Source organism: Balaenoptera ricei, chromosome 17 (genome assembly GCF_028023285.1).
Source record: "Balaenoptera ricei isolate mBalRic1 chromosome 17, mBalRic1.hap2, whole genome shotgun sequence".
NCBI lineage: Eukaryota > Metazoa > Chordata > Mammalia > Artiodactyla > Balaenopteridae > Balaenoptera > Balaenoptera ricei.
Genome location: NC_082655.1, coordinates 1,630,996 through 1,643,932, shown reverse-complemented (window position 1 = coordinate 1,643,932; position 12,937 = coordinate 1,630,996). Strand labels below are relative to the sequence as shown.

The 12,937-nt window shown below is 63.9% G+C and overlaps 1 protein-coding gene across 3 annotated transcripts in view; it reads left to right on the top strand.

The window, feature by feature from the left end:
- Positions 1–4,967, top strand: part of ADGRB1 (adhesion G protein-coupled receptor B1) — a 70,288-nt gene extending 65,321 nt beyond the window's left edge. For all 3 annotated transcript variants that reach the window (XM_059901224.1, XM_059901222.1, XM_059901221.1), the window contains exons 27-30: positions 1,198–1,886; positions 3,379–3,414; positions 3,596–3,700; positions 4,269–4,967. In XM_059901224.1, coding sequence (XP_059757207.1) covers positions 1,198–1,886; positions 3,379–3,414; positions 3,596–3,700; positions 4,269–4,466 — 1,028 coding nt within the window. In that variant the 3' untranslated portion in view covers positions 4,467–4,967. The remainder of the gene's footprint in view (positions 1–1,197; positions 1,887–3,378; positions 3,415–3,595; positions 3,701–4,268) is intronic.
- The last annotated feature ends 7,970 nt before the right edge of the window (positions 4,968–12,937 follow it).

Here is a 12,937-nt window from a genome sequence, read left to right as displayed (position 1 = left end):
TAGTCTTGTGTGCTCTAGCCAACCTCCCTGAGAGGAGAGGTGACCCCAAGACTTAGGGGCCTTTGGGGGCTTGGGCCCAGCCCTGTGTAGTACTGGCTTCTCTGAGCCTCCAGTTCCTTCCTCATTAGTAACATGGCCCAGCCTGGCCCTTGGCCTCGAGAGGAGTGAGCGGCCGGCAGCTGTGGGTGGGGACCACAGACACAGCCAGGTGCTGGGTGGACAGAGGGCAGAGACCAGCACAGGGCAGCTGGGGGCCCCGGCGAGTGCACAGGAGGCCTGCAGCTGGACCTGAGCAGGGAAGGCCCACAGGCCTCAACGCTGGCTTTGACGTAGACGGCCGGAGGGAAGGGACACACAAGGGAGAGGCAGCGAGGGAAGCAGGCTTTCCTGACCCTGACCCTGACCCTGACCCTGATGCGAGGGGCGGGAAGCAGGTTTGGCAGGGAAGATGGTAGGTTCGTTGGGCCATGGGGACTGGGGGCAGAGCAGGACTGCAGACCTGGGTGCTGGTGTTGGCATCCGGAGGGTGGAGAAGAGAAGGGGCCCGAGACCCCTGGCCATCGGGGAGGCGGAGGAGGAGGACCAGGGCGGGCAAGGGACCGGCGGCCTGGGCAGCTCAGAGGGTGTGTGCTGAGGAGGTGGGCTGCGGGGAGCAGCTGCTGAGCGCTGGCGGCCGGGCGAGGCTGTGACGTGGGAGCCTGTCCACCCAGCAGTGCCCGCGTGGGGAGGGGTTCCAGAGGGTCAGCCCTGAGGGGGCTGTGGGCTGCAGCTCCGGGCCCTCTGCAGGCCAGTGGAGGCTGAACTGACGGGCAGGGGCGAGCCGGGCGGTGGGCAAGCCTGAGCCCAGGTCGGAGGGCCAGGCAGCCTGGTCCCCATTGCTGAACAGAAGAGAGGCTGGGCCCCCGGGAACGGCTGTCCCGCCCGCAGCGAGGGGCTGGGTCCCCACACTTCCAGGCGGCCCGGGCCGCCTCTCACTTGCCCTTCCCAGCTACTGTGGGTGGAGGTCATTTGTCCTCTTGTGGGGAGGACAGAGAGGCACCCCTGCGTCCCAGCCTTGTTTGAAAGGACAGAGAAGCACCAGCTGCTGCAGCACCGAGCACAGGGCGGGTGCCCAGATCCGCCAGCCGGTCAGACCCAGCGGGACCCGGAGCCCCCTCCGCCTCCGGCCGCCCTGACCGCCCTCGCCTGTCCCCGCAGTGCTGAACAAAGACATTGCAGCCTGCCGCACGGCTACCATCACGGGCACGCTCAAGCGACCGTCGCTGCCCGAGGAAGAGAAGCTGAAGCTGGCCCACGCCAAGGCGCCCCCCAATTTCAACAGCCTGCCGGCCAACGTGTCCAAGCTGCACCTGCACGGCTCGCCCCGCTGCCCGGGCGGCCCCCTGCCCGACTTCCCCAATCACTCGCTGACCCTCAAGAAGGACAGGGCGCCCAAGTCGTCCTTCGTCGGCGACGGGGACATCTTCAGGAAGCTGGACTCGGAGCTGAGCCGAGCCCAGGAGAAGGCGCTGGACACGAGCTACGTGATCCTGCCCACGGCTGCAGCCGTGCTGCGGCCCAAGCCCCAGGAGGAGCCCAAGTACAGCATCCACATCGACCAGATGCCCCAGACTCGCCTCATCCACCTCAACATGGCACCCGACGCCGGCCTCCCCGCCCGCAGCCCGCCCTCCCGCCAGCCCCCCGAGGCGCCCCCCGCCCAGCCCCCCCCGCCCCCGCCCCCGCCGCCCCCGCCGCCTCAGCAGCCCCTGCCCCCGCCCCCCACCCTGGAGTCGGCGCCCCCCAGCCTGGGGGAGCCCGGGGAGCCCGCTGCCCACCCGGGGCCCAGCACGGGGGCCGGGACGAAGAATGAGAACGTCTCCACCTTGTCTGTGAGCTCCCTGGAGGTAAGGGCAGCCTGGGGGGCTAGCGGACAAGCGACAGGTGCGTTGTGGGCACTGCGGGTTTGGGCGGTGGCTCCACAGGTGGGGCTGGCAGCCAGCCTCAGGGAGCCCAGGCCTGGGAAGCCCGGGGGCCGGCATCACCCCTGTCGGAACGAGTCCTGTTGGCAGGAAGGGAACCTGAGGCCTGTGCAGGGGAGGGCTTGCCTTCCCCTTCCCCTGCCCCTTCCCCTTCCCCTTCCCCTGCCCCTTCCCCTGCCCCTGCCCCTGCCCCTGCCCCTTCCCCTGCCCCTTCCCCTGCCCCTTCCCCTTCCCCTGCCCCTGCCCCTGCCCTTTCCCCTTCCCCTTCCCCTGCCCCTTCCCCTTCCCCTTCCCCTGCCCCTTCCCCTTCCCCTGCCCCTTCCCCTTCCCCTGCCCCTTCCCCTGCCCCTGCCCCTGCCCCTGCCCCTTCCCCTGCCCCTTCCCCTGCCCCTGCCCCTGCCCCTTCCCCTGCCCCTTCCCCTTCCCCTGCCCCTTCCCCTGCCCCTGCCCCTTCCCTGTCCCCTTCCCCTTCCCCTGCCCCTTCCCCTTCCCCTTCCCCTGTCCCTGCCCCTGCCCCTGCCCCTGCGGGCGAGTGGCAGGGCTCTGCCTGAAGGGGGCAGCACCTACCGGTCCTCCAGCCATGCTCCCCGCACCCCCGGGCCTGCTGGGCCACCGTGACTGGGAGCTCGCGCTTGTGCTAAAATGGCCACTTGTCAGGTGGTCGCCCTCGGTGGTGGTCTCACCCATCACATAAGGGCTCGAGAGCTTTCGGCCTGGATACGGAGCTGGACTTGAAGTGGCTTGAGTCTAGTTCCTTCCATGGTTGGGCACTCACGGCAGCAAGGTCCCCTTAGACCAACCTACAACCTGCAGTTGCCCCCCGAGCCCTGCTCAGCCTGTAGGACGGGGGCTCAGAGACGGCAGGGGTGGGGAGCAGCGAGGCCCAGCACCCGCGGGGAGCCCCACCCTGCCCAGGCCGGGCTCCCACCTCCTGGCTCATGGCCTCTGATGAATGCAGCCCCGGGTACCAGTTCTGTGGCCAGCCAGCAGTGCCACGGCCCTGTGTCCAGGTCTCCTTGTCCCTGGGAGCGTGCCCTGGGCCGCCTGAGCTGGACACCCTTGCCCAGCCTTGGCACTGGCCTCAAGGTGGCACAGAAGGTGAATGAGGGCTCACCCACAACCTGCCCCTGCCTTCTGGGTCCTTGGGCTTCTGTTTCCTTACGTCCAGTGGCCCTTCTTTTTATCCACCCTCTTCCTCCAGGGCCCTGGCTGGGCTCCCGGTGTCTCCGGGCAGGGGTGGCCTACAAGGGGCTTGGGCACTGAGACTGATAGCTTCAGTGTAGTCAGAGGTGTGTCTCCCAGGGCTTGGGCAGGGGTGAGGGGGTCCCTGGCCTCCCTCATCCTCAGGCAGGAACTCGTGGTCTGGGGGATTTGGGGGAACTGCTTGCGAACGTGCACAAACCCCTTCTCCCCACAGCGGCGGAAATCGCGCTATGCGGAACTGGACTTTGAGGTGGGTCCTGGTGTCCCCTGTCCCAATTACCTGGGCCCAGGCCTTCCAACAGGCAAGGAGGGGCTGGGGAGGAGGACCCCGCCCTGACGGGGAGGCCAGTCCCCAGAGCCTACGCTGGGCGGGGGCGGGGCAGGGCAGCCCCCCTCCTGGCTCAGGACCGCCGCCCCTCCTCCCCCTGCAGAAAATCATGCACACCCGGAAGCGGCACCAGGACATGTTCCAGGACCTGAACCGGAAGTTGCAGCACGCCGAGAAGGACAAGGATGCGCCAGGCCCGGACAGCAAGGTCTGGAGGGCGGGGCTGAGGGGGGGAGGGGGGGGCAGGGTCTCAGGGGCGGAGCCTGGGCGGGGCTGTGGGACAGCCCTTAGGTAAGCTCTTCTCTCCTTCCTCCGGCCCTACTTCATTCATTCATTTGTTCCTTCACTCAACCTTTCCCAAGGACTGGCCTGACCCAGCCCATGCTAGACCCTGGAGGGACAGGGCAGGTGGATGGGTCTGTCCCAGGGGGCCATCTAGAAGCTGGGTTGTGGCTGGGCTGGAGGAGCCTGGGTAAGGCTGCCCCCCAGCGGCGGGCAGCAGCCAAGCGAGGGGTGTGCTGGGTGGGAAGGGGCCTCCAGCTGCCCTTCCCTGCAGGCCACCCCGACTCACCCAACGGCAGGGGTCTCAACCCTCACGCGGTCCAGGAAAAACTCTGTGCCCACGCTCACCCGTCTGTGCCGGGTCTCCTTGCCACCCGCACCTGCCTGTCTGGTCCCTTCCTCACTGTCCGCCTTCTTTTCTCCACTCCCCATCTGTTCTGCTCTGTGTCTCTACATCGGGGCCCTCACCCCCTCCACTGCCCGCCGGCCAGCAGCCAGAAAAGCAGCAGACGCCCAACAAGCGGCCCTGGGAGAGCCTCCGAAAAGCACACGGGCCACCCGCGTGGGTGAAGAAAGAGCTGGAGCCGCTGCCGCCATCGCCGCTAGAGCTGCGGAGCGTGGAGTGGGAGAAGTCGGGCGCCACCATCCCGCTGGTGGGTCAGGACATCATCGACCTCCAGACCGAGGTCTGAGTGGGCGGGCGGCGGCCACGCACCGGGCCACGGAGGAGGGATGCTGCTCTGCCCGCTCCCGCCACAGGACGGGCACAGACACGCTCACGGGCGGCGGGCAAGGCCCGCGCCCCGGCCTCAGGGCGCTCGGACGGCGGCCAGGCAGAGGCCCGCAGTGCTGGGACCAGAGCCAGACGGGACAGGAGGCAGCGGCCCCGGTGGGCACAGGGCTGCAGAGGCCCGAAGGTGCCTCAGACTCTGCCCTCCTCCGGCCCGGCCCCGGCGGGCGGGCAGGCAGCCGTGGACAATGGCCAGGCCGGGCGCGGCCAGCATCCCTGGGATGCCCACCTGAGCTGCTGCGGCAGAGGACCAGCCTGCTTGGCCTGGCCAGCCTGGCACCGTTTTTTAGACCCCCCCCACCCCTCGGGAAGCAGCCAGCCCCCCACACCCTCCCAGGGCCCAGGGGCCCCTCCCCAGACCCAGGCGGAGAGCACAGCCTTCCCACCTACGCCGCCCCAGGGGCAGGACCAGAAGCCCACTCCGGGAAGAAGCAGGGGTGGGGAATCTATTTTTTCTCTCCTTTTCTTTTCTTCAATAAAAAGAATTAAAAACCCACGTCCTCACTGTGTGGCCCTCCTCTGTGCAGCACGCAAGCCAGCACCCTGGCGGGCTGGGGGTGGTCTTTGCTGACCTCGGTCCGTCCACCTGGGTCGGGGAGGGCTGGGGAGGCCTAGTGGGCACCGCGCCCCGCCTGTGGTCAGGCCCGTTTCTGAGCCTGAGCTCTGAAACGCTCGCCCAGAGAGTGCAAGTGCGGAGTCCCGCCTCTCCTCCGTGCTTCCAGCAGGGGGCAGCCGAAGCCGCCGCAGGGAGCTGGCTGGGGAACTGCCAAGCTGGGGGGTGGAGGGCGGCCATGCAGATCCCCTCCCCTAGGCTGTGCGCCCCACCCCGGGGAGCCCCAGGACCTCAGCCGCCAGACAGAACCCCTGGGCTCCGAGAGGCAACAGACAGAGGCTGCCTGTCCAAAGAGGAGGTGTGCAGGTGGGCCATTTGGAGGCCCCAGCACCCCGAGATTATGGGCCCCCAACCATGTGATCCAAGATGAAAACGATGGCAGGCCCAGCTGAAAGGCCGGGGGCACTGCCTGGCATGGGGTTCCCATGGCGGCCTTGCTCTCCCCATTCAGGGCTCAGCTTGTGGGAATCTCACCGGGCGTGGATGTGCCTGTGACCCACCCCCCATCCAGAGTCCTCACCAGCAGGTGGAGATGGGACGGGGGAGGGGCTTGGTGGGTGCTGCCTCTGTGTGAGTGACCGCAGTGACCATGGGTGATCACGAATGACCGAGGATGGAGAGAGACACTGGTGACCACGCATGGCTGGGAGGGGCTGAGTGACCATGACCGTGAGTGACCGCAAGTGGCCCTACATGAGTGGACAACAGCGAGGGAGGGAAGTGTGGCCACAACAGCAGCAGCAGGAGGGCGGTGCTAAGCCCTCCGGTCACACACAGCCAGCGCTCGGGAACCAGCGCTTCACCAGGGCACATAGTGTCTGAGTCCAATTCTCAACACTTCAAAAAGCCAAAACTGGTGAGATTTGGCAGCAAGACCTGACCCAAACTGAAGCTTGTTATAGCTCATTTGAACCACTAAATGCACGTATGCACATTTTAGCGCATTCCCCCTGGGGTGTTCAGTGAAATCTCACACATGCACTGTACTAGCTCTAAACCCAGGGAGTCCCCAATTCCAAGCCCATCTGGCCTGGGGTGTTCAGATGAGGGCTGTGGCCTGTGCTGGCTTCCTCATCCTCTGGCTGTTACAGAAGGAAGCCAGAGGGTACCGAGGAGCAGAGGGTCCAGGTGGACGAAGTCCCGAGCCCCCAGCAACACCCCCTGGTAAAGGTAGCACAGAGCACCAGGCCAGGGTCTGGAAGGCTGGGTTTCTGCAGAGGTCTCACCACCGTCCTTGTGGAGTGACCCGCGCGAGGTCTTGCCAGCTCCCTGACCTCCCTTGCCCTATTCATGCCCAGCACCACATGCAAAAGAAAAACTGAAAGAAAAACAAAAAAGACAAGATGCACCCAAACCACACACTCCCTGCATACGAAAGGAGTGACTCAGGTGGTGTGAACCGCTGGTGTCAGGGCTTGGCGTGGGACCAGGGTCAGGATTTAGTGAGAGGCCAGGCTCAGGGTTCAGTATATGACCAGGGTCAGGGCTCAGCATGTAACAAAAGTCAGGGTCAGCATGTGACCAGGGTCAGGGCTCAGAGTGGGACCAGGGTCAGGGCTCAGATTGGGACCGGGGTCAGGGCTCAGGGTGTGACCAGGGTCAGGGTTTAGTGTGTGACCAGGTCAGAATCATCCTGTGACCAGACTCCAAATTCTCCTCCATCCTAGGTCCTCTTTCCAAGAAGGCTGTGTCTTTCTGAGATAGGCCACACACCTTGTTCTGCCTGGGCCCCACGTTCACAGCGGTTCAATGCTCTGTGACAGCCTGGCATGGTGACCAATCACAGAAGTTGCTCTCTGCTCCCTTGCTCTCACTGCAAGAAGCCTGCCAGGGATGTTCCCACAAGACTTGCCAAAACCCTCGGGCCCTGCCTCGGGTCCTCCATCACCTTCTGGAGGTGAGCCCTGTGCTGGCCAGTGTTTCGGGTCAGAGACAGTGAGGTGCTCAGAGCTGGGGCAGGGACCACTGCAGGTTTAGGTTTGCCTCTGTATTCATCCCGCTGTTCAGACTGCTGGGCTCCCGACGCGGGACAAGGGTCCTGGTGGCATCTGCAGATGAGGAAACTGAAACTCATGGTGGCGAAGGGATGCCGCCAGTGCTTCACGTGTAGTGAGGGTGGGACTGTGTCTGAACCCAGCTCTCCTGGTTCTAATTCCTGGATCCTCCCCTCCATGGGTAGATTACCCAAGGGCAGCCATGCCACCTGTCACTGGTGAAGCTGAGAACACCTCCTCTGCTACCCTTCATCTGCCATCAGCAGCACCACCATGCCCAAGGGGGGGGGGGGGGGCGCTGAGTATGGTGGTGGTTACCATGACGAGCAGGAACATGGGCAGCCCAGGGTGGTGGTAACAGTTTTGTGGATGGAGCTGGAGGTCTTGGTGGTCATGACGGTGGTGATGATGCTGCTGATGGTGGTGGTGGTGGTGATGGTGGTGGTGGTAATGGTGGTGGTGTCGGTGGTGATGGTGATGGTGTTGGTGTTGGTGTTGGTGTTGATGGTGAGAGTGTTGTGGTGGTGGTGATGATGGTGGTGGTGGTGGTGATGGTGGTCGTGGTGGTGGTGGTGGTGGTGATGCTGCTGATGGTGGTGGTGGCGGTGGTGATGGTGATGGTGTTGGTGTTGGTGTTGATGGTGAGAGTGTTGTGGTGGTGGTGATGGTGGTGGTGGTGGTCGTGGTGGTGATGGTGGTGGTGATGGTGGTGATGGTGATGGTGGTGGTGGTTGTGGTGGTGATGGTGGTGGTGGTGATGGTGGTGGTGGTGGTTGTGGTGGTGATGGTGGTGGTGGTGATGGTAATCGTGTTGATGGTGGTGGTGTTGTTGTTGGTGGTGGTGGTAGTGGTGGTGATGGTGGTGGTGGTGATGGTGATGGTGATGGTGGTGATGGTGGTGGTGGTGGTGGTGGTGGTGGTGATGGTGGTGGTGGTGGTGGTGGTAGTGGTGATGGTGGTGGTGGTGGTGGTGGTGATGGTGGTGATGGTGATGGTGGTGATGGTGGTGGTGGTGGTGATGGTGGTGATGGTGATGGTGGTGATGGTGGTAGTGGTGGTGATGGTGATGATGGTGGTGGTGCTGGTGGAGCTGCAGATGGAAGTAGTGATGGTGCTGGAGAGTAATTTTGGTGCTGATTATGCCTAAGACGGCAGCCACCATGATTTATGTTGCTGATGGTGGGGCTTCTGGGATTGAAAACAGGATCTCACCAGGTCAACTTGTCCCCAGCGCTCACAGACTGGGAGCATGTGGAGGGTGAACGGGTTGATAGAGGGAAGGAGGGCTGCATAAGGACAGCCACTAGAGCCTCTGAGTCACCTGGGGGTGGAGCCACCAGGAGCGGCAGCTGCCAGGTGCTGGCATTTCATCAGCACCCACACTCCTGAGACGGGAGGCAGCTCCTCCTCACCTGGCTTCCACCTGCTCTCTCCCTTTCCTGTCGCCAACGCCAACAGTGCAGGAGCAGAGGGAGACCCAAGAAGTCCCCCACCCTTCCCTGGGGCGGCCCTCCCTCCAGGCAGGTAGAGGCATTTTCTGGCCAAGCCTGGTCAACCGCCTCTCCCACCCTACTTCCTGGCCCCAACCCGGTCGCAAACACACTCTCTGTCGGGAAGTCCTTCCTGTGGTCTAAATTCATGCCGCAGTGGGAAAGCTTCCTGTCCCCATTAGATGACATGCACTCAGTTCTCACTCTCCCCCCAGCCTGGCAACCACTCCCTCAGTGCCGTCTGGGCTGCTCCGTGACCACCAGTAGGGCACCCCGCAGCCTCTGCTGGCTCCTCTAGGTCTCCTTCAAGAGGAAAGACAGAACCCCCCAAGGCTTCCCACAGCAAATCCACCGTGTGCTTCACGCTCCAGGACTTGTTCCAGAATCTTCCACTAGCTGGGAGTGTCCTTCCCAGCCCTGCTCCATCCGCCCCCAGCTCACTGTGACCGCCTGAAACCAGGCCCTGTGTCGGAGAACGTAGGACCGGGAGAGCTGCCACCTCCCTGTACCTTCGCTGTGTGACACCCTGAGGTGACAAGGCAGCTGGGGTCCTACTTAAGAAGCCCAGAAAGCGCCACATCTCGGCCATCCTGCTGCCCTGGGAGGTGACCAGGCCGCCCTTTCTGATAAACGTAAAATTGGGGGGCCTGAGCTGCCTGCCATCCACCCCAGGCCCCAACAAGTGTCCTGCCTCAAGGCATTATCCTGTCACTCCCAGGCCCTGGGGAGGGCATCAAGGCCCTGCCTGGAGCTGCCCGCAGACCTCAGAGTGCACCAGTCAGGGAAGGGAGGGCTCACAGGCCCCCCGCCTACATTCAGCTCTGCCACCTGCCGTCTGCGGCCGGGGAGGTCTCTCACGCCCTGCAGAGTGGGGGTTCCGCGGCCCCCTCCCTGCAGACCCACAGGAGATGGTGGGGGTGATTCTGGCCCCTGCAGGACCTCCTCCGATACGTCCCCGCTTGCTGCACCCCTGCCCACTGGGGCGTCCGTGCCCCTGGCCGGGTCTGCTCAGAGAGGCCCACAGAGGGGCCCCAAGGCGGTGAGACCCCCGCGCAGGGCGAGCCCATGGTGGACCCTGCCCGCTGGCTGCGGGGCTGGCGGGGGCAGCAGGCCTTGACCTCGGGCAAGCCCTCCCCTCTGGGCCTCGGTCTCCCCCGCAGCGCGGGTGTGGAGAGCAGGCCTGAGTGGCTGGGACCCCTTCCGGGGCCCGCAGTCTGACTCCATGCTTCTCCGGGCACGGGAGCGGCAGGCTCCCCGAGTTATTTTGTCAGGCCCTAAAAATAACCAGGAGAGGAGGGGTGTCTCTGAACACTCTTGACTGTGCCAGTCGCTGCCCCACTCGGAGCGGAAGCGCCTCCAAATAAGGCCTCGGCACAGTCGGAAGCGGGTCCCCAGCTGGCACTGCTCACGTCAGCTCCCAGCTGTGCAGCTCCAGAAACTTCCTCCCAGGCATGCCAGCCCCGGTGCTCTCCCAGAGGGCGGTCGGGCCTGGGGCGGGGTGCGGCCCAAGGGTCCTGGAAGTCGGGCTCAGGCTGGACGCCCAGAGCCTGCCAGGGCTGGGCACAGCTGCTTGATGAAAGCACTGGGTCCCGGAATTTAAAACACAGAACCTACGATTGACTGGCCTGGAAACCTGCATTTACACTGTGGAATCTTAGCACCATCGAGTTCAGACCCCTCCCCCCGGCTCAGGGGACAGGAGGGCCCCTGTCCTGCCCCCTCCCCACACCCACAGCCCGAGCCTGGCCTCCCAGCCAGCAGGGACCCCGACTGGGGATGGGGACGGCCGCCGCAGGGGAGGGGGGCCCAGCCGCCCCAGGAAGGCGGAGGACTGTTGCTCAGATGGCTCTCGGAAACCATATGGACCCCGCCCCGAAGGGGAGCTGGCCTGAGGCAGAAGACGGCGCCCCCAACAGCTCCCTCCTCCCTCCCTCACTGGGAGTTCCTTGGGTGGCAGATGGTGGGTGCGAGTGGCCTGGAAGTCTCAGCTGCCCGTGACCTCAGGGGCCCTGTCCCCTCGCGGTTGTCCTCGTCTGTCAGCCCCACGCCTCACCTCCTGTGTCCTTCTAGATCCTTTCCAGGCTAAGGGTCCCCCAACCCGTAGAGGGGAAGCAGCTGACAGACCCCACCCCAGTCCCTCCTAAAGGCAGCCTTTGGGCTGGAGGAGGCGGGGCAGGGGTCCAAGACAGGAAAGAGGAGGGACAGAGAGGTGCTGGGGTGCCGATTCTTCGGAGGAGAGGAAGGGGGGGCCGGCTGGTGATGGGACCCTGAGAGCCGGCGGGGGCCGCCAGGACAGGGACGTGAGCCACCAAGGCTTCCTGGAGGACAGCACAGGCTGAGCCCACAGTGGGGTGGGGCGGGAGCTGGGCACCCAGGTGGGCCGCCTGAACACAGACTTGGGGCCCGCTGATGGGTGCAAGCACTTGGGAGGACAGAGGGTCCACTCTTGGACCCCGGCCCTGGGGAATGAGGAGCCTTCTGGGGCCCATCCCAGGTCACCACCTAGCGGCTAAGAGGGAGGTGTGGCCAGGGTCACACGCTGGGGCCAGGACTGCTGCTCGGCCCGCCCTAGAAACCCTGAGCCCCGGTCCCCACCCCGGCCCTCGCCAGCCCCCAGTGGTCTCCAACCTCGGCTGCCAGATGCTCTCCTGGCGCAGTCTTGCTGGCGTTTCCCGTCCTTGCCCCTCCTTGGTCCTGAGTCTCTCCAGAGTCCCGCGTCTTGCATCAGGCTGTGGCCTGGGGGTCTGGTCCCCCTTAGGACAGGGGCCAACCCAAACCCCAGCAGGCACGTGGGGGCCTGAGAGGACCTGGGGGAGAAGGCCCGCTGGAGCCTGCTGGGGAGGGTCCACAGACCACCTTTACTTGCCTCCAGGCGTGTGCCGGAGGAGGGGGACAGCAGAGTGAGGCAGGCCGGGCGGAGGCCGGCGTCCAGGCTGGGGAGTGGGAGCATATGCCAAGGGCACGGGCTGTTCCGGACGTTCGAAGCCAAGGCAGCCTCAGTCCAGGCAAATTGCTCCGCTGGTCTCAGTGGCCCATCGATGCGGTGCCTGCTGTGCGCCAGGCCTGCAGGGGCGGTGACGGTGGGCACAGGGCTCCCGGCAGAGGCTCCCGGAGCGGGTGGACCTCAGCGAGGACCAGAGCCATCACAGGACCGCCTGTTGGGACCGAGGGGTGGTGGCAGCAGGCATCCGTCCCGCTGCGGGGCAGGAGTTGCTCCTATCATCCGCCTTCACAGAAGACCGGCCCTCAGGTAGCGGAGCAGCAACACCGTGCTGGCCACCTGGGCACAACTGAACGGGCATCTCGCCTGCACCCAAGCCTGGCCCTGACGCGGGTCTCAGGCCGGAGGGCGACATCAGCTTCTCTTCTCTCCACCTACCCGCCCCGCACCCCTCCCCCTGCCCTGACTCCCTCCACACCGCTGTTCTGTCCTTTACACCAGGGATTTGCCTCTCTTGCCCCTCTCTCCCTCTCTCTCTCTCTCTCCCTCTCTTTCTCTCTCTCTCTCCCTCTCTCTCTCTCTCCCTCTCTCTCTCTCTCCCTCTCTCTCTCTCTACCTCTCTCTCTCTCTCCCTCTCTTTCTCTCTCTCTCTCTCGCCCTCTCTCTCTCCCTCTCTCCCTCTCTCCCTCTCTCCGTCCCTCTGTCCCTCTCTCTCTCTCCCTCTCTTTCTCTCTCTCTCTCTCTCCCTCTGTCCCTCTCTCTCTCTCTCCCTCTCTCTCTCTCTCCCTCTCTTTCTCTCTCTCTCTCGCCCTCTCTCTCTCCCTCTCTCCCTCTCTCCGTCCCTCTGTCCCTCTCTCTCTCTCTCCCTCTCTTTCTCTCTCTCTCTCTCTCTCTCTCTCCCCCTCTGTCCCTCTCTCTCTCTCTCTCCCTCTCTCTCTCTCCCTCTCTCTTTCTCTCTCTCTCTCTCAACTCTTCCCCATCATCTCCCTTAACTAGTCCTGCTCATCAGCCTTTAATTATAGAACTATTCAGGCTTTCTGGTTCTTCCTGAGTCACTTTTAGTAAGTTAGGTATTTTTAGAAATTCAACTAAGTTTTCAACGTATTGGAATTAAATTGCTCATAATATTCTCATTACCTTTTTGATTTCTGACGTGTCTGTAGTTGGGTCCCCTTTGTCATCCCTAGTTGTTTGAATTGTGCCTTCTCTTGCTCTTTTCTTTTGTTCTTGTTTTTCAGTTATAAAGCACAAACTCTGGGCTTTGTGTTTCACTTATTTTTTTATAATCACGGACCTCTTTGGGCTTGTTTCCCATCTTCTTTAGTGCTCTATACT